At 51.2% G+C, this 20,753-nt stretch overlaps 1 protein-coding gene across 1 annotated transcript in view; it reads right to left on the minus strand.

The window, feature by feature from the left end:
* Positions 1–20,753, minus strand: part of CMIP (c-Maf inducing protein) — a 233,986-nt gene that overhangs the window by 77,253 nt on the left and 135,980 nt on the right. Inside the window, exons 2-3 of the mRNA XM_019743707.3 lie at positions 12,134–12,259; positions 863–913 (exon numbers count right to left, since the gene is read on the minus strand). Of these exons, the coding sequence (XP_019599266.1) occupies positions 863–913; positions 12,134–12,259 (177 nt within the window). The remainder of the gene's footprint in view (positions 1–862; positions 914–12,133; positions 12,260–20,753) is intronic.

A 20,753-nucleotide genomic window follows, 5' to 3' on the forward strand; every position in this document is an offset into this window, starting at 1 on the left:
CTGAGTGTCCCCTTGGTCAGCCAAGATGGCACATGGCCTGAAACCCTGCAGAGGGCCAGCCGCTCATCCTCTGGGGCTCTCCAACTTCCAGTAAAAATAATAGCTCAGGACATGTACCAGCCATTCCAGCCAGACCCTGCTGGCTCCGTGAGGCCACAAGGCTGTCACAGCTTGTTCTAAACTAAAAGATCAGAAGGCAGGAGAGACAGGGAGGCAGGGCACATGGGCACATTCCACGCCTCCTGGGTCCTGAGCAACAGAAAAGGTCGACAGAGAAGGTCGTGGACTCCCTGGGGGGGGGGGGGTTTAGGAGGACCCTTCTCAGCAGATCTGGCTCCTGGGTTTGAAAGTGACCAGTAGAAGACTAATTTTCCTTATGTACTGGAAGGTTCTGGACCATCCCATGAAGAGCTAAAGCCAGGAAATTGGGCCAAAGATCCAGGTAACTGAAAGGAGTGAAGACTATGGAATTGGGCCTTTCAATGTCTAGTAAACTTACCTTTGCTGCTACCTTTACAAGCTATGTTCAAACCAGCATCTTGAACCCCTGAAGTCCTGCCTCCCCCAGTCCCTCAGGCGAGCCCCTGTTCTGAGAGCAAGCAGGTCTACACCCTTCTAGAAGCAGGCACAACGCTATAAGGCTCAGGAGCAGTCAAGACCAATGGGGCAGGAATGCCGCTTCGGCACCGCACGGAGAAGGATGTCAACGTCAGTCAGAGGGCGAAGCGGGAGACGCTTTGACACAATGCAGCAAGGTTCCTTGGCTGAACCACGTGAAAGGCAAGAGCTCTCCGCCTTCACGCCTCTGGGTAACAGGCCAGCTTTGAGCCATGCCCAAATGAGCAACCGAGTCAGGACTTACCTTCCACTGCAGAGAATGGAACCACTGGTCTCGCAGGTAGCTGTTGGCAGCCTGCAATGACAAGAACAGGACAGCAAAGTCCGGTCACTGGCTTACAGCATTTCAGAGCATTTCACAGGCCAGTACAAGAGCCCCAGCCTGTCTGTCCAACCTTTTGGGTGTAAAATCAAAATAAAAGTGATAACCAGGGGGACTTCTCTGAAGTAAGATCTCACTGCTATCATGTGCTTATTTTGCTGGGTAGGAGTGACTTCAGACACGGGTGCCTGGAAGAGCTTTGACTGCATGCATATCTCAACTTAGTTAGGAGTGGCCTGGATGAATGGGAAAGAGGCATGGTGGTGGGATGATGATGGTGGGAGAAGTTTGCATGTCTCCTTTGTACCAAGTACTCTGGGCACCTGGCAGTTGTTTTCCACATATTCTGTCATCAACCCTCACAACAGCCCTAAGATGTGGGCGACACCATACCCATTTCACAGAGGGAAAAACTGAGACCCTGAGATCTCACATCAACGCATTTCAACTCAGGCCCCCAAGCCTGCAGGTTTAACCACTGCACTTCTTGCCAACTGCAGAAAGTCATGGTAGAAAAGCAGCCCTGAACTCATGCAGACCTGAGTTAAAAATCAACGGGTGGAGAGCAAAACCTTCCTTTATCCACAACACCTAGTTCAGAGACCTTGGGCAACTCAGCCTTGATTTTCTTATCTGTAAAATGGAGACAATAACCCCGATCATTCAGGGATGTCATGAGGATTGGGTATGATACCTATAAAGCATCTCAAAGCATGCTGGACACACAGGTGGTCAAATAGAAGAGAAGCCATCATTACTGTTAGCATCACCATCTTCAATTCCTCTCAAATACAATGTAGCCGGAGGAAAGCCCTGCCGACTCTCATGCATGTCGCTGCCGCTCTTACCCCCGCTTCTAGCAGATTTGCTGATGGCAACAGTAGTATTTACAGGACATTTAATATGTGCCAGATGCAGCACTAAGCCCTACACATGGATTGGCTCATTCAGTCCTTGCAGGTCTATCCTGGGAAGCTGGGACTGTTAGCAGCTCACCCTACAATACAGATGAGGAAACTGAGGCTCAGGCTCACAGGCTGCAGACACAGGGCCAGGCCTTGAAGCCAGGTGGTCAGGCGCATGCTGCAAAGCACAATGTTGTGGCAGTCCCACTTTCCCACCGACCACTCCCCGGGACAGAAATGCAGCATCACTCCCTGCCTGACCCCAAAGCCCTCTTCTCCAAGTGACCCTGGCTCTGACGGTCAAGGGACTCTCACAAAGGCCAGAGCCTCTCAACATCAAAGGCCACCTTTTGCCCCTAACCCATGCACACGCAGACTCATGCATGCACAAGCGTGTACAACTTTGGGTCACCCTCAGTCAGGAGATCCGGGTCTCCCCTAGTTCTCACCCCAATTGCCATGGAAACATCAGCTGCTCTGCCAGGGCAGAGTTCGGGGAAATCTCTTGGCTTGAATGAATGAGGGGAATCAGGCTCAGAGGCTTGTTCCAAACCCTGAGCAGATTCACACCAGCACCTGGAGGCGAGCTGCGCCTGCCCAGAGTGGGAAGTGGGCTGGGGGACGCCTTCTGTGTGATCGGGGACTTCTGCAGTGGCTGAGTCTCCAACAGACCTGGGTTCAAGTCTGGACTCCCCCATAGTCTAGCGGTGTGACCTGGACCAAGTCCCCTTATGACACAAAGCCTGTGACACCTGACTGGGAGAAGACCGAAGGGGACTCTGCCACAGGACTAGCTGCACTCTGGAGGGTCCATGGCTGGGTCACCTCCTGTCAGTGCTGACCTAGTTCTGTGGTCTCATGACAATTCCTGTTCATTAGGATGACAAAATACATCCCATGCACACGGAGAACAGTGCCAAGATCCCAACGATGAGATTAATCCACGTAAAATGCTTACTTAGCGCCATGCCCGGCACGTGCACACACTGCAGACAGAGGTGCTCAGTATCAGTGGCAGCCACGGCCAGCGGTGTACTGATAAATGTACGACAACAGGCCTCTGGAATAAAAAACACTGATCACAGCGTGTGCCAACTTCTGTGCCGTGAATGATGCTACCTTGGCTGATTCTGTTCCTGGACCAGAATTGGAAGAGATACACGATTGGATTTCAGGAGCCGGTACGAGCCGGAATGAGTGGCTCCAGCACGCTCTTGGTCCACAGCCCTTTCTATGCTTAACAGACCAACGTGGCCGGCGAAAGGGGCAGGTGTGGGAAGCGGAATAAAGGACCCCCAAAGATTGTCCAAATTCTGATCCCCTGTGAATATGATACCATAGAGGGCCAAGGGGTTTTGCAGAAGTGAGTAAGGATCTTGAAAGGAGGACGTTATTCTGGATTAGCCGGGTGAGCCCACATAATCAGAAGGGGTCCATACAAGAGGGAGGCAGGAGGTCAGAGAGTCAGAGATGCATGTAGAGGTTGGAGTGATGTGGCCATGAGCCAAGGGATGCGGGCAGCCTCTAGAAGCTGGAAATGGCAAGGGAACGGATTCTCCCCTCGAGCTTCCAGAAGGAACCAGCACTGCCGACACCTTGATTTTAGCCCAGTGGGACCTGTGTTGGATGTCCAGCCTCCAGAACTATAGATAACAAATTTGTTTTGTTTTAACCACTACATTTGTGATTATTTGTCACAGCAGCAGTAGGAAATGAATCTTGGAGGTATGGCCAGGTTGGTTTAGTGCTAACATGGGTTGTTCCATTAGTTCTGAGGGTGCACAGTGAGCCTGGGCAGTGTTTAGGTGTCACTGGCTGGATTGAATGACCAAGTGAAGACAAAAAGGAAGAGAGAGGACAGAGAAGAAGAGAGGAAGGTGTAAGAGAGGGAGAAGGAAAAGAGACCCTCAATCTCTTTCTGTTCTGTGCCACTGGCCTCACTATGCTGCCCTATAAATACGTGCCTGTGTGTGACCGCCACAGTGGTGACTGAGACCTGCTGAATGAATGAATGAATGACTGGACTATGAGCTCCTAGAGAGCAGGGTCTTATTCCCAAATCCCCAGCGCTGATCAGCAGTACCTGCTCCCGTCGGGATCTGTCGCACAGACAATGCAACCGTGTGGGTGGTGGTAAGTGGTAGACGCTGACTCCCTTCCTCCGTCTCAGCAAACAAATCCAACACAGACCCGTCTCTCCCATGACCAGCCCAGCCTCTTCTATTCTAGAACCTCCCTCACGTGCGAGCCCTGGTTAGGGATCTTTAAAGGGGCCTCCCAGCCCCTCCCATGGCCGTGTATGAGCAAGGAATCTGGGCCGGGTCAATCAGAAGCTCTTGCCCAGGACCTGGGTCTTGAGCAAAATGATGTCAAGATGAGGGGGCGTGAGAATTCATTATGAGGTAGGGCGGTGTCTTCCTATAAAGATGGGTACTGGTCCCCCACCTGCCTTAGCTCCAGTCCATTTCCTAAGCCTGCTCTCCAGTCTCCCATCAATCCTTCTAGTATATTCCTTTCCTGCTTAAGATAGCTTGTGCCCATTTCAGCTGCTTGCATCCAAGAGTCCTGATGGATATGTATGGCCCCACTGGCCCTTCTTTCTTCTAGAAAGTGGACGTTCCAAGGCATCTTCCCTGCTGCGGTTCCTCTGGAAGGAGCCAGCCAGCTCCCAGAGCAGCGGCTGCTCCCCGTTACACCACGAGCCCTCCTGGCATTTCCCAGGTCCCAGAGCTCACACACCAGCTGATTTCTAGCTCCGATCAATAGATTTTCTCTCCTGCCCCCACGCTCAGTTGGGTCCACTGTGTCCTGCCTTTCACAGCGGTACTTGCTCTCTAGAAGAGGTGGAGGGTTTCTTCAGTGACATCAACCACCACCTCACTTGCGTCTGTCATCTCCCCCTCAGCCTAACCTCTTCAGGCAGAACAATCTGAGTTTTCCAAGTCTTTCCTCATGGGGAACAGTGCGAAGCCCCCTTGCGCAGCCACACTCAGCTTCCTGGCCAGCACAATCCTCCCTGGGACTGTCTCAACCCTAGGAGTCAGTGTGGCATCTGGAAAGAGGGCAGGTTTGGGTGCAGCAGAGCAGTCTGCGGAATCCAGCTGAAAACACCTGTGTGACTGTGGACCTTCTCATCTGTAACACAGGCACAGGAAGTCTGCTCTCTACGTGGGGATCAACTGAGATCCCGCAGGCCAGTAACAATAACTGGATGTTACTGAACAAGATCGTGCAAAATGCCTTACACTCATCACTATGCGGTGAGGACGTGAATATGCCCATCTCACAGGTGAGGAAACGCCCGGTGCCCACCCAGGAGTCTGACCCAGCCTCTGACCACACCATCGCCCCCACTGCCCACTGCTCCTCATATGCCACGTGCTCACCTTTCTCTGCTTTCAAACCCCCTCACCATCCACGATGCCTCAGCCAGGACCATCCTTCTCTTCCACTTGCCTGTGCTTCTTCTTGCCACGCGTAGAACCCTTATCCCAACCCTGCAGCTTACCAGTCCCACCCTCAGGATTGGGAAACGAGGCAGGATTAGATGCGACCTCCCCAGTGAGGCCAGTGTTAAAAGTTTTACTGAATGAATGAAGTACATGTAAAGCAAAGTGCAAGGATGCTGGACAAGAAGGATCATGCTGCCCAGCTTTCCTGCGCTTCCTCCCCAGCAGGGAGTGTCCTGCACAGCAAGGAGATTGCGAATGTCTCCCGCCCCACCCACCAGGCTTATTATTCCTCAGCCCAAAGAGGAGAAGTGGCCACAGGCCTCCCTCCTCCCCCCTAGACTGCCTGCACTTCGGAGGAAGACAGAGGCCTCAGCTGCATTTTTTCATTATAATGAATGAGGCTCTTTGAATCTGAGCCTCAAAAGGATTTTAAGGGCCACCGAGTCCAGGGATTCTCAACCTTTAGGGAATTTATGAGAACCTGAAACAAGCTATGAAGTCACACCCAAGTAATACTCATATTTGTGCACCACACACAAACACGCATGCAGGCACACACACATACAATGGTGCAGGCAGTTTCCAATTATACCATAGACCACAGGTTAAGGACCAGACTTTAAGCCAACTTTCCCTCCCCTGCCATGTTCCTGATGAGGAAACTAAGGCCTAGACTTGCTGTAGTCTCATCATGTCCTTCCCCAGTGTTTCCAGCTCCCTTCTAACATATGGTAGGTACGCGGAACCAGGCGACTTGCTTTGGCCAGCAAAACATGAGCTGACGTGATCTGTGTCACTTCCAGTGGAGGCCTTTGAGAACCAGTGCACTATTTAGTAAGTTCCCTTTCCCTGGTAACCAGGTAACCAGGAACGTTTCAGATAGTGCGTGCTCCTCCACCACCTGAGCTCCCAACTGACCCACCATGGACACTCAGCATGAGTGAGAAATAATCTTTTACTGTTTTAAGCCACTTAGAATTTGGGGCTACTTGTCACTGTAGCATAACCTGGCATAACCTGGCTTGCCCTGGCTGGCTGGCTGGATGGATGAACAGATGTATAAATGGATAGGTGGGTGGATGGATGAATGGATAGATGAACACATAGATAAACATATAGGTGGATGAATGAATGGGTAGATGGATGAAAGATGGAGATTGGATGGAAGGATGGACAGATGGTAAGTGGATCAATGGATGGACAGATGGATGGAGCATCACTATACCCATTCTGCTCATTGAAGAAAATGTGATGTGTAGCAGAGCTTCAAAAGAACTACACACCCTTGATAGCTTCCTTTCTCCAAGTTGTATTGGACTGTGCTAGAAATAATCATGGCAGTCTTTTCCTGAATACCTATTATGTACCCAGCACAGTGCCACGTATTTTACATGTGACATCTCTGATCCTCACAATACCCAGGGAGACAGGTATTATGGGGCCGGTTCACAGATAAAGTAGAGGTCCAGAGAGGTTACTGCTGCTACGCAAGGTTACACAGGTAGAGAATGATAAAGCTGGGCTGGGACTCAGGTCTGTCTGACCCCACAGCCTGTTCGCGCTACTGTCCACCCCACATGTGAAAACACGCTTGGGCTCCAACAGGCTCCAGGAACTGGGCTGGGAAATCTGAAAGCATTATGCTGACAAAGGGAGAGAAAAGGAAGGACTTGGTGCCCGTTCCAATCACCAGGAGGCCCCACCCCACAAACAAGAGGGTGGGGCCAGAACTTGCCTCCAGAGAGGGGAGGCGGCTCATAGCACATAGGCTTCCACACGACCACTGCCCATCTTGCTGATGGGGTCAGAAAGGTTGAGGCAAGCGTGGGCCATAAACTGTTCCTTCCTTCAGCGTGTCTAGTTTCAGAAAAGGACAGAGGCTGCTGGGGGATGTCCGGATCCCTGTGCAGGCGTCTCTGAGTGCCTTCCAAGGACAGGAGAGAGGCTGTGGCTGTGCCCGGCTGGGAGGAGAGGAAAAGTTTCTGGACAGACTCCCCATACTGCCCTGTGGGCAGCTGAGCAGGGGTGACCTGGTCCCCTGGGACACAGGGCACAGCTCATGGTCCTGAGGGTCACTCAGAGGAGACGAGATTCCAGAGAAAGAGCCCTGGAAGAGGCAGGCCTGCTCAGGCCAGCGCAACTTCTCCTAGTGATAAATCTTTCGAATACAGAAAGGGCCTCGTTCCAGGCAAATTCTGCTTAATTTCCTCTTCGAAAGGTGCCAAGTTCCCTCTCATTGTTGCATTGTCTTGAGAGGTGAGAAAAACAGCCAAGGGTGCACTGGGGGTGACTGTTCCCAAGTTCTCCTTCCCCAGGCTGACTTCTTAGGGAAAAAACAGCACACGCACTTCAGACCGGAAAGGTCTTTCTCTCCAGCTTCCAGTAAGAAGGGAACCCGCCTAGTGCCTGCCCTGCTGCCAGTGTTTGCGGTAAACAGTTGCCCGGCCTCCTGGGGGACTTTTGGGAAAGTCATTGAGAAGAGCAGGTCTTGGGAACCGCTCCAGAAGGAAGCAGAGGCTCGCGGGGAAGAGGCTGTCCCTGGTCTTGTCCCACCCGCCGGCAGCCTTGTTTTAGGAGCAGTGGGTCCTCCCCACTTCTCACCGGTGGGTGGAGGCAGAATCCCCGGAAGAGGACCTGCTGCCACGACACCCCACGGGCTGGGGAGGAGCCCCCAGGACGCTTTCACAGCACCATTTATGTGCTTATGTAGCTCCCTCCTCACAATGAAACACCAGCAGAAAGGGCATTAAGGGAGCAAAGATAAATAGGTCCTTTCTACACCCGGGGATTCTAATAACATGGCATTAGGGAGCTCATGCTGAAAATCACAAAGCATCCAGAAACACACCAATTGGGCCTAGGCTCAAGGCTGGCGCCTTTGTCTGGTGACTCGACCTGCTGGCAGATTGCTCGGTGTCTCTGAGCTGGAGAGAAGGCATGTTTGCCTAAGAGTGTCTCTTAACCTTCCTTGAACTCAGATAGGTCAGCACCCGAGGTCTGAGCAAGGCACTAATTCAAATTCCAACAAAGCAGCTTTGTAAGGAGGTCCCTGCGAGAGGGACAAGGAGAGAAGAGGGAAGAATGGAGAGAGGAAGAGAGAGTTAAGTCAAGACACACAGAGAGAAGGACTGGGATGGAGAGAGGGGCCTGGAGAAGGAAACCAGAGAAAAAGAAACTGTTAGAGAAGCAGGGCACGTAACAGAGTAACAGATAAAAGAGAGAGAAGGGGAAGGGAGGGGAGGGGAGAGTGGAGAAAAAGTGTCAGAGAGAGACAGGAAAATATGGATACGGAGAACCTTGGGGAGGTGGGGGGGGGGGAGAGAAACCAGGCAGGCTAGGGACCCCAGCAAGCCCTGACACGGCCCCATGTAAAGAACAGCTGTGCCGGATTGGATGTAGCAGGATGGGACCCTCTTCGGGTATGTAGGGATGTTAGAACATTCCAGAGCCACTTGCATTCTAAGGCTATTTCCCCTGGGGGCTGGGGGGCATGGAACATGGGTCAAAATCAACAGTTCTAGGGCCCAGCCCATCCAGCAGAACTCTGGGTGACAATGAGATGTTCTTTATCTGCACTGTCCAATATCACAGCCACTAACTACATGTGGCTATTGAGCATTCAAAATGTGGCTGGTGGACCAAGGAACTGCATTCTTAATTTGATGTAATACATTCAGTTTAAATGCAAACAGCCCTGTGTGGCTAGTGGCTGTGGCAAGGTACTGTCATCCTCAGGTGACCAGAGCACCCAGATGAAGCTCTTCAAGTCGGCCTTGCCCCTCCCTGAGCACCCCGGGCTGCTTCCTGGGCCTCCCTCCCACCTGGAACAGGGAAAACTGCTCTGTCACGCCATGGCTCTGGGTCCCATCACATGAATAGGGACAAGCCCAAAGCAAAGGATCCCACCGACTGTCACAAAGGCATGTGAGGGGCGCCCTGCCCTGCATTTCGGGCCACTATCCTGGGGCTCCGGATACTGGTCCCCGGTCACCCCGTAACCACATGGACCCCTCAGCCTGGAGCCCATCTTCAAGATGACTCAGAGCCCATTTACATAATAAGACGGCCACACACCATCTATGAATCATGGGAGGGAGGGCTGGAGGGCGACAGTAAGAAGGAAGCAAGGCAGAAGCCGATGGAAATGACAGTGAGTGAAAGACTGAGGCAGGCAGGGACGAGCTGCACCCACCTCGGCTCCCCTGGGTGATGGGTGGAGGCTGTGTCTGCTTCCTCCCCCCAGCTGAGTCCAGCTCTGGCTCCCAGGAACTGCTGGCCACCTCTCCCTCCTCTTCCCACTCTCCTGCTCCGGCTCTGGCTCCCAGGCTATGCGGCTGCACTGTCCACTGGAGCGGAGGGGGGCAGGGTGGGGGGCAGCGAGCAATGGGGATGCTGGAGCAGCCGCGGGCCCGCCCGCCCGTCTGTAAGCACCGCGGGGGAAGCTCTGACGTGAGGCCACTGCCGGGTGTAGCCCCAGCCAGGCGAGTCATCCCAGCCGGCCTGCAGCCACGGCTTGGGTTAAAGAGACATTCCAGGCTCTGCCCAGTCATCGACACCCCTCCAAGCCTCACTGCACCTCTGTCCTCAGGGCCAGTGACACTCAGGGTACTTCCTTGGGGGTCCCGCTGCCCCCTCCAGCTCCAGAAGCAATGAGGCCCCCCTGCCACTCCTCTTGGTGGAGTGGTGACCCCTATGCCTGGAGAGATGGGGGCTCAGGCTTTCCTTTCTCTAGCTGGGCTATTTCAAGGGTTTCCCTGTCTCATGCCTCCCTCTGCACTCACACATCCAGGCTCCTCTGCCCTGAACCAGACTGATCCCGCTGTTGTCCCCCATCCCCCTGGGGAGCTTTCAATGGCTCCTATTGCTCTCAGAACATAACCACAGCTTCCATACTCCGCTAATAAGACCTATATGATCTGGCTGTGACCTAACAGTTCCGGGTGCAATCACAGGGCCTGAACCCCCTTCCCTTCTCCTGCAGGGCAGCAAACAGTCCCTCACCTAATTCATGCTTCGCTCCCAAGTTCCTTCTGCCCAGAGTGTGTGCCCCCCATCCTGACACACTCCTACTCATCCCTCTACGCCCAGTTCTAATGTTGCCATCCCAGGGGAGCCCACTCTGGCCCCACTAGGCTGAGTGAGTCACTCCCAGTTCTCCAGCGCATGCCTCTATTTTAGCTATTTGTTTATGACTCCGTCTCCCCAGTGCGCCCAGGAGCTCTTCAAGGGTGGGGCCAAGGGTCTTATTCACCTTCCTCCCCCAGCAGAGGGGACAGGCCAGCTCAATGCTCTGTGATTCAAATGGGATTTTCTTGTTACCGGACTCCTCTCAGCTTTCCATGAAATCCTGCTATATTGCCTCCCTCATCTTCCACTGCTGCTCCTCCCCCAGCCCAAGGGGGCAGGAACTGACCACCTCTTTCACAGACTCAGCAGACAGGCAGGCACGGTTTTGGTGTCCTCCAAGAGATGACAGTAAAGAACGGAATTTTTTTAAAGGATGTTTAGCTATTATACTGATCTTGTTGAGCTCAGCATTCCTCAGAGGTCAAACTGCGTGCCTCTTGGCTCCAATGTTGTTACACAACTCAATGGTCACTTATGAAATAGGTTTTAGGGAGCACCTCTTTGGGCTCAGAGTAGGTCTCCCTGCAGTGACAGAGTTAGAAAGAAAATGCCCCTCAAAGAAAGGCTAAGGCAGAATGTTCTCTCAATGATGAGAGAATACATTCTCTCTAAATGAGGGGTTTCTGACTTGGAGTCTTTGCTGGAAATGGGGGTAGCTCTCCCTGAAATGACAGAGAACATGTCACATGTATGTACTTCAGCAGCCATGTTATTTTTTTCTGCCATAATTCCTTTCTTGGGGGATCCACCTCTACCGGTCCACGAGCTCCCGGTAAGGCTATCAGAATATACAGCTGACTGTGGTCAGGCTGGGCACGTAATCCAGGGCAGGGCATGCCCTGGGGTGCATGGAGCCAATCAGAATCTTCCATGAGATTTTATAGAAATATAAGAGAAGGAAAACGGGCTCTCACATTTTTAAAGATTACAAGCTCTAAGACTGTAACAGCTTGAGGCTGCTAGAAGTCCGTGTTTTCCCACTACATGGAGACACCCCGCCTAACAATAAAGCCAGCACATAGAAGCAGAGCCAGGAGATGAGAGAAAGAGAGAGAGAGAGAGAGAGAGAGAAAAACGAGACTGAATATTAATATCATTGACTCCTGGATCTACCTATGCCTGAAGTCCTTTCTCTCTTAGACTTCCCAGTTACTTTGATACAGTTACAGCATCAACTTCTCTTTTGCTTCAGACAGTCTGCATACAGATCACTTCCAACCAACAGTCCTGGCCAACAACGCGCACTTTTCCAAGGACGCAACTCATACTTCCAGTCTCAAAGACTTAAATATATGAGAAGTAAGAAAAACTGCTCACTCAAAGTAGAGCAAAAGGTGACATCTGATGCCTCCTTGCTTTTTATAGCTTTTTAAGCCTAATAATATGCCCGTGTGCCTCACTTTCCCCATCTGTAAAATGGAGATCAGAAAATCTATTTCTCAGGTTTGTTAAGAGAAATAAAAATACAATGTGTAAAGCTCCTAGAAGTGTGACAAGCATGCAGTAGGAGCTCCATTGGTGCATGTTCCCTTTTCCTTTCCTCCAGTGAGCCCTGGTTTATACCCTTCTTGTACCTGAAGGAAAAAAAAAACACCTTCCATTAAACCACCTTTGCTCCTGAGAGTTGGCTGTCTCCCTCTGGGGGAAAAGAGGAGGTGAGTGAGCGTGGCTGGGAAAAGAAACTGCTTACTCATGTTTATTTCTCCTACCTGCAGCAAGACAGTTCCCCCAGGAATTGTGAGCTGTAAACAGTACTTCGGGGCGTTCTCCCAGGACAGCAGCTGAACGTCTTCAATAGCGCTGTAGGAGACTGAGTTTTCCATGTACCCAGTTGGCTGCAGCAAAAAAAAAAAAAAAGAAAAAGACACGCATTGGTTACAATATCAGGCACAACATCCACAGTCAGAAGAAGGTTCTGGAAAACATCCCCACTGTGGCAACAAGCAAACCTAGCTGGTACAGACACCTGGCAGTTCTAGGGACCAAAGGAACTTTGTCTTTCCTAGGTGGCGGCATCCAGCTGGAGGGGAGGAGCCACGGTGGAAACTCGCCCATTGTTTAGGGATGCAGTTGGGACCAGACTGAGGGTACCTTCAAGGAAAGGCCTGTGCGTTGTTCCTCTTGGCATCAGCAAGGCCCAGCACAGGCAGAGCCTGGGCCCTCCAGCCCTTGCTGTGTCCAAACCGCCACCCTCGCCTGCCCAGAAATCAGTCATAGCCTCCCCCACCTCCCACCTCCCTGCCTCGTTCCCCTCCCCAGTATAATCGCTCTCCATTCAGCACCCTGGTCATGTTCCACATCGGCACACTCAATCCCCCTACTCCCCTGCTCAGCTCCTGGTGGCCTGACACGAAAGGACACTCCATCGACCACCGACCGGCCCCACAGGTGTGGTCTCACTTCCTCCTTCAGCCCCTGTCCAAACTCCCATACACAGGCCTGCTGACAGTATCACACTCTTAACCTGTTCTTTGTCCCAGAAAAGCTGTGACCCCGTCCCTGTCATCTCCTCTTTTACTCTCTAAATCTCAGCTCAACAGGACTTCTGGGGGCGGGAACCTGCGACAACTCCGGACACCATAACCCACCCGGTCGCATCCTTGCTTGAGCCCTCTATACTCATCACACCCCAGTTAATTACTGTGGACTTATGTCGCCTGTTATCTATTTGATGTCTGCCTCCTGGCCAGGCTGCAGCTCCACGAGGTCGGGCTGGTGTCTGTCTTGGTCCTTGCTCTCTCTCCCCAGTGCCTGGCACCTGGCAAGGGCTCAACAATTTGTGTAGAAAGAAAGAATGATAAAAGCCATCATCACTGGTCTACACTGGGGTGAGAGTAGCGCCAAAGAAATTCACAGCCACTCACTGCTCTCTGAGTGAGTTCCGCTGTCACAGAAGGAAGGCATCAGGCACCAAGGGGATGCACGGACCGCCAGGTACTGGCAGCGTCCATGTCACTCTGGCCCCAGGAAGCCAGACTTCAGCAGAATGAGAGGCAAGTACAGCACAGCTGAGAAGAATAACAGCTAATATCTCCCAAGCCCTGACGTGAGCCACGCACTCCCCAGGCACATGACACGTGCTACTTCCTTTAATCCTAATGGTCCCACACGGCAGGTGCAGAGCCATCCCGCTGCACACACGAGGTAGCTGAGGCTCAGGAGGTCACGTGACTTGCCCAAGACCACCCAGCTGGGAAGAGGCGTGGCCAGGATTGAACTCAGCTGTTGACTGGGGAACTGGCTCCCTGACCACCATGCTGTGCTGCAACCAAGAGGCAGACGCAATTTAAAGTCCATGGCCCAACAAGTTCATTTTACCAGGATTTAGGACCTCCATGAGGTCTTTAAATTGCAACTTCTGTCTGCCAAAGTTGAGATATGGTGGTGGTGGTGGAGGCAGAGAAGGCTTAAGCTGCCTCAAATTTCTCTATCTCATCAGTCACCAGGCTGTGGAAGTAAGATTGATGGATCACTTGATTTGTTCATCCACACGTTCACTCATTCATTCATCTGACAGATATTTATTGAGCACCTATTACATTCCAGGTCCCACGCTGGGTGCTGGGGCACAGCAGTGAATGAGACGGGAGCTCAGTGGGGCAAAGAGACAACAAACAGACAAAATACCCAAATAAATAAACTATTAGAGAGCAGCAGTGCTGCACCAAGAATCAAAACAGAGTATGGTGATAGGTGGCTGAGAGCTGGAGCACTGCGGAAAGATGGAGGGAAAGTGCATCCCAGAGCCTACGGCCAGTGCAAAGGACCAGTAGTGGGCACAACCTGGGAGTGTACAGGGAGGAACCAAAGGCCACAGGGAGGGAGAACTGGCGTAAGGCATGTCTTGGAGAGATGGTTAGGCCACTCTAGGCGGGATGTGTAAGTACAGCTGGGGGTCCAAGTATTACTCCCCTGGGGTGGACCGAAGCAGAGGCTTTAGGCAAATTTCATACAGCATCACTGAGGGTGTTGCATGGAGAACAGACTTGGGAAGAGTGCGTGGAATCAGGGAGGAATGATTCCTGGTTGTTCACCTGGACCTGGAGGCTCCTGCACAGGTGAGCAACCAGGTGAGCAACCAGGCTGCTCGGACCCTGGTGGGGAGGCAGCCAAGTTCGTCCTGCACTTCTCACCAGCACATGGCCTACCCCTAAGCACCAATCCAGGACCGCCATGTCTGATGAAGATGGTCATATCAGCGTGCCAAAGGCACACATGGGGGCTCCCCTTTTCCCTCTGCCCTCGGCCAGAATCCTCTGCACGTTATGTCCTCAATACTCTGCAGTACGCGTATGTGACTCAGCCCTAACAGCACATTTTGTCCTGAGAGTACCAGTGAAACCAGAGGCTGGGGGGGTTGGTTATATGCTCACTTTTCAAACCCACATTCAAATATTCACTGTGCTTGCTGCCGATTGCCTGTCTCCCTGCTAGTGTTTCAGCACCACAAGCACAGCACAGGAATTTCCCCCCGTTCTGTTCCAAGTGCCTAAACAGTACCTGACACTGAGAAGGTGATTATTTCCTTGATAAATGAAGAAATAGTTTCCTAAATAAAAAAAGGCTCATTTGCATGTTACTTAGAATCACAAATCATAACACACATGGGAAGATGCTTTTTTGGTTATTATTTAAAAATTAATACATTTTTTAAAAATCTCCTTTAGGAAGCAATGGCACTTGGGTGCCCACTTGTGCCAAAAGCCTTTCCTTGGTGGCCCACATCCAGCTCTCTCCCTTCTCCAGGTCACGTCGGACTCCCAACCCCAGCCACTGACCCCTAGAGATGCACAGGCCACAGGACATGGGCTATGGCGTGACTGCAAGGACATCCGGAAAGTGGCTAGACCATAACAAACGACGGAGAGATACAAAACCCCGTTCTGAAAATCCCAACAAGGTCTACGACCGCACCGGGCTGGACGTGGTGATCCAAACTAAGCACATGGCCAGGCTCGTTTCTTGAAAATCACATTTTGGGCACTCAAGCAGAAGGCCTTGGACTTCTATTTCCCACCACAGGAGGTTCTCGGTTTCCTCGGAGACCCTGCGACATGAGGAAACACTGGCCAGGGCCCACACCAAGGCCGGGCAACACACTCCAGGTGACCTCTGCTGACATGTGCGATCTGACATAAGAAGGGCTCGCTAACCGCCTGTGTCTGCCTTTCTCATGACCCTAGGCTTTAGCTGTCTCAGTGTGGCCTTGATTAGAAGTTGCAACACAGGCTCTTGGGGGAAACGTTGGGTATAAATAAATACATAGTTGTTGTTTTTTAATAGCAGATGTATTGCTTTCCCACTGTTTGAAGCAGCATTGGCTAAAAGCAAAATTTGTAGAATCTGCGAGACCTGTGTTTGAGCAACTTACTTTGTGTGTCTTTTCGCAAGTGACCACATCTCTCTGAGTCTGTTTCCTCTAACGGTAAAATGAGAATTTAACAGAATTATCAGGAACCTTAAAGAACATCCAATTTTCAAGGGCTTAGCACAGCATCTGGAACTTACTGAAAAGCTCAATGAAGTGAACTACTGTGAGAAAGACTAAACTTTATCTCTGGGGTCTTTCTCCCCTAAACCCACAATTCTGGTCTAGCCACGAGAAAAACATCAAACCCCAACTGAGGGCCAGCACTCATCATACACAAGCAAAGTCTGAGCAAGTCCCAACCAAGATTAGACTATGGAGACACAATGACTAATTGTACTGTGGGATCTCGGGACACAAAAAGGACATTCGTAAAAACTAAGGAAACTAAACAAAGTAGAAAGGAACGTTAATAGCATATCGACATTGGTTCACTAGTTGTGACAAATATATCATGCTTCTGGAAGATGTTAACCCCGGGGGAAATGGGGTGCGGGATATATGGGAACTCTTTGTACTATCTTTGTAACTTTTCTGTACATCTCAAACTGTTCCAAAACAAAACGTTTATTAAGAAAAATTAACTGCTGCCACTACCACGATTGTTACCGTTACCATCATCGTCACCAAGGGGAGGGGACAGATCGGGGTCCAAAGCACCCACACGCTGCTTTCTGGGTGAGGCATGAGCTCCCGCTGACCAAGGAGCCCTCCATCCGAGGTACTTTCACACTCTTGGGAGGATTTTACAGATAACTGGTAATTCCCTGGCAGTTTGAATATGATGGTCAGAGCTGCATCAGGAGGAGATTCGGGTGTGGGGTAAGGGCTGAGTTAGATTAAAAAAAAGAAAAATTAACTTCTCCTCCACTTGAGGGAAGCTAGGAAATCCAGCTCTAAGAGGTACGTTTAAGAGAATGATAAGCAGATTAAAAGTTATTTCTACATGCAAAAGCAGTGCAAGACACACTGTGATTCTGTGTATATGACATCCCAGAATTAGCCAAGCTATCGAATGGAAATGAGATCAGCTGAGACAGGAGGAGACTGGGTACCCAGGGGGACGGGGGAATGTTTTGGGGTGCTAGAAATACTCTGTATCTTGATTGCAGTGGTGGTTACTCAACTGTATATGTTTGTCAAAACTCAGCTCTGCACACTAAAAGGGTGAATTACACTGCATGTAAATTACAACTCAGACTGGACAAAGAAAGGCAATGCATGAATATTCAAGATAATTTGGGAGATGATGAACTGAATGAAATCTTTCAGATAAAATCATATCAAGATCACTCATTAGCGCTTTGGTATATTACCTTCCTGATTATTGTTTTATACATATTTTCTTTTTACACAGCCCAAATCAAGCAGTACATATAATTTTATAACTCTTTTTTTTAACATAACGTTACATCATGTGCACATCCCATATTCTGATCAATAATCTCCAGAACCACCATTTTAGTGGCTGTAAAATATTCAGCCACCATTTATTCACCACCACTTCTCCCCCCTCCCATGGACAGTGAGGCAGTATTCATTTTGGCTACTCTAAACAACTCCACAATGAACATCCTTATGAAACATGTTTCTCTACCCTATATTTAGGATTATTTCTTTAGGCCAGATTCCCAGAAATGGAATTACTGGGACAAAGGGTAAGAGCATATTTCATATCGTTGCCAAATTGCACTCATTAAAGAGACATTAACGAGAACTGGGGAGCCATGCTTAAGACTGGTGGGGCCTTCATCCTGGGCTCCCGGATGACTGGGTCCTGCTAGAAGCCACGCTCTGACTGGGTGAGCTCAGTGCGACCACCTGGTCGCTGAGTGCCTGCCACGTGACACACCCCAAGGTGTTGGAGTGGCAGAAGTCCCCAGGGTCCTGGCTCCTGGGGACACTGCTTTCCCATAGGAGTCAGGGGACAGGTTAGGGGTGCCTGTGTACTTTTGCTCAGGGCTTGAGGAGGGGCTAGGTTGGGGGTCTTTGCATTTGCCAGACCAGGAAAAGAATACTCTCCCTCTGCTTTCATTTCCAAGATGAGCTTCTTTCCTGGTGTCCCCTCCATACCTGGACGGGGGCTACAGTAAGCGGGACCGAGAGGGGGCTCACCAGGGCCTCCAATGACCCCCCCACAAAGCCTTCAGAGCTGATATTCCAAACTGGGCACCTTCTTGGACGTCCCATGTATCAGATAGGCATGGAGTGGGGTGACCAAAGGCTCCTGACACATCCCCCACTGAAGCCCATCCCCTCATTCCGTCTTTGCCTCCCTGCCTTTTTGGGAAGCCAGCTCCCTCCCGCTCAAACCTGCCTGCTGGTTTCCATGGGGATTTCTCTAGAAGTGAATATGAATCATGACATCAGAGGCCCGGCCCCCAATACAAGGCTTCAGACTGACTCAAGGCGCGCGTCAACAAGGCGCCAGCGCTGTTCCAAGGGAGGAGGCTCTGGACTCCAAAAGGAAAAGCTGGTCTGGAAACACCCTCAAGGAGCTTGCTCCGGTGGGAGGAGGAAGTGGGAGGCTGGGAAACCTTGGCCAGCTGGGGATGTGGGCCGAGACCAGCAGGCTGTGTGTTACGGGAGGGGTTGGCGCCGGGCAGCCTGCGGAGTATGCCAGGCTGTGGACACATCTCCATCCTCCACAAGGGGAGGTCACTGAGTCACGGGGCAGGGGGACCTGCACTGCACGGCCTGCTTCCAGGTGGCACCGCCCCACTGGCATAAGGAAGGATTCGTTCCCAGCGCCCGCACCCCACGCGAACCTTGGCCTCAAAGGAGCGATGTCAGGTCGGAGGGCAGGGGAGCCCCCACCCCACCTTGGGCAGCGAACAACAGCGGCTGTAACAGTAATGATGACGCCATGACCACGGGGGGGGGGGGGTACGAGGGAGGGTCTCAGCTGGGGGAGTGGCTTCAGCCCTCACCTCCCCCTGCTGCTTTTTAAAAACTTGAGATAAAAGTCATGACATAACATTAAACATTAACTATTTTTAAATGTATTATACAATTCAATGGCATTTAGTGCATTCACAATGCAACTTTCACCTCAATTTAGTTCTAAGACACTTGCATCACCCCAAGAGGAAACCCCATACCCATTAAGGGGTCACTCCCTGTAACCCCCCCCCCCCCAGTCCCTGATGACCACCAGTCTGCGATCTGTCTCTATGGATTTGCCTGTTCTGGGCATTTCATATCAATGAAATCGTACAATATGTGGTCCTTTCTATCTGGCTCCTTTCGTTGAATGTTTTCAGGTTCATCCACGTTGTACCATGTATCAGTATTTCGTTCCTTTTTATGGCTAAATAATGTTCCATTTAATGGACATTAACGCCGTGTTTTACTTACCCATCCATCAACTGATGGACATTTGGGTTGTTTCTACCTTTTGGCGACTGTGAACAGCCTGCTGCGTATTTTTTCCAGGGACAGGAAGGACGCACGCTCTGCAAGCACCACCCTCCTGAAGTCCCTGACACAGGAAGGCACATGTGCCCTTGGTTAACGTCTATCAGGCAGTTCCCAGTGGCCAGTACCATGCTGAGGGCTTGTATGTATTATCTCATTTAACCACATAACAACATGGGGGGGTCTGCTGCATGTACCCCTATTTATCTGCATGCTACAGAAGAAGAAATTGGGGCACGGACAGGTGATGGCATGTCACTGGTCCCCGCTTTTAAGGACAGACAGTCCCAAGATTCACTCTCACAACCCCGAAACTGCAGCCTCCATCACCATGCTCCGTCACACTCCTCTAGCCAGATCCAAACTGCAACATGCGTACCTGTGTGCACACACGTTACAGGTGCATGCTAAGCAACAAAGGAGCCGGGACCAGAGAGGACAGAGCCGAACCTGGCAGAGCAGGGCTCTCAGAATCTGCCTGCCCGCTGCCACCCAGCCATGCAGGATGCCAGGCCACCTATGGCTCCACTTGGCCTCGAGGGCAGAAACCCACATGTGCTCATCTGGGAAAGGCCTGTCAAAATATTTTGATGTTCTCTTTAATCCCACAGAGGGAAAGTTATACAGCGAAAGAAAGCGGCAGGTAACAATCTGCTGCTAAACAGGCCAGTCTGGGCCCCAGCCCCAGAGCAAATCTCCTCAAATGCCTTTCACACTCCCCCTTGCCCCTTGTTTCCATAAACCAAAGATCCTGAGCATGATGTAACCTTTTCTGGGTGCCCCAGGGCCATGGTATCATTGTGACTCTCCACTGGGGAGCGGGGCAGCCCAGCAATGGTCTCGGTGCCACCAGGGGACGGAGAGCTGACTGCTGCTACACTTGCTGGCCGTGGGGCGACTGTCTGTTTTGTGTAGTGACTCCAATCATTCTCCTGATGCCAAAGGGCTACTTCCTTCTGCTGCCAATGTACCTTCCCTCATACCCTACCCACAAATGGTTACTCCTCCTCTGGTGTAGCCTATGAAATCAGAGTGCCAAGCACATCAGAATTATGTGTAAAGTAAAAGTAATTGGGTTTTGAGCAAGAAAACCTCTTGTGACAAAAATACATCCTTCTTGTGTGTCATGGCGTTTCGTCTGATCTTATCTTGGCAGCGGGGGTGATTACTCTGAACTCTTCACAGCATAAACAACTCTTGATCAGCACCATCTGACAGAACTTTCTGTGACGATGGAAACGAACCGCAGCTGCACTGCCCAATGCAGTGGCCACCAGTGGCCTGCTGTGCACCTGAAATGTGGCTACTGCAATGGTCTTTTCGGACTGAATTCACATATTCATTCGACAAACAGAACCCTTCCCACATGTGACCTAATGCCAGGGCCTGGGGAAAGGCAGGGACATAGTACAATCATGGAACTGAGGAGACAGATGACCCCCAAAAAATAGGCGGTCAGAAGGATAGAAGTCTGTGTGTCCTCAGGGCATGGGACTTTCATCGGGGTCGCTGGGCACCTCTGACAGCTGAGTAACTGATCAAGG

Source organism: Rhinolophus sinicus, chromosome 8, assembly GCF_057876585.1.
Source record: "Rhinolophus sinicus isolate RSI-liver-muscle chromosome 8, RSI-T2T, whole genome shotgun sequence".
Classification (NCBI taxonomy): domain Eukaryota; kingdom Metazoa; phylum Chordata; class Mammalia; order Chiroptera; family Rhinolophidae; genus Rhinolophus; species Rhinolophus sinicus.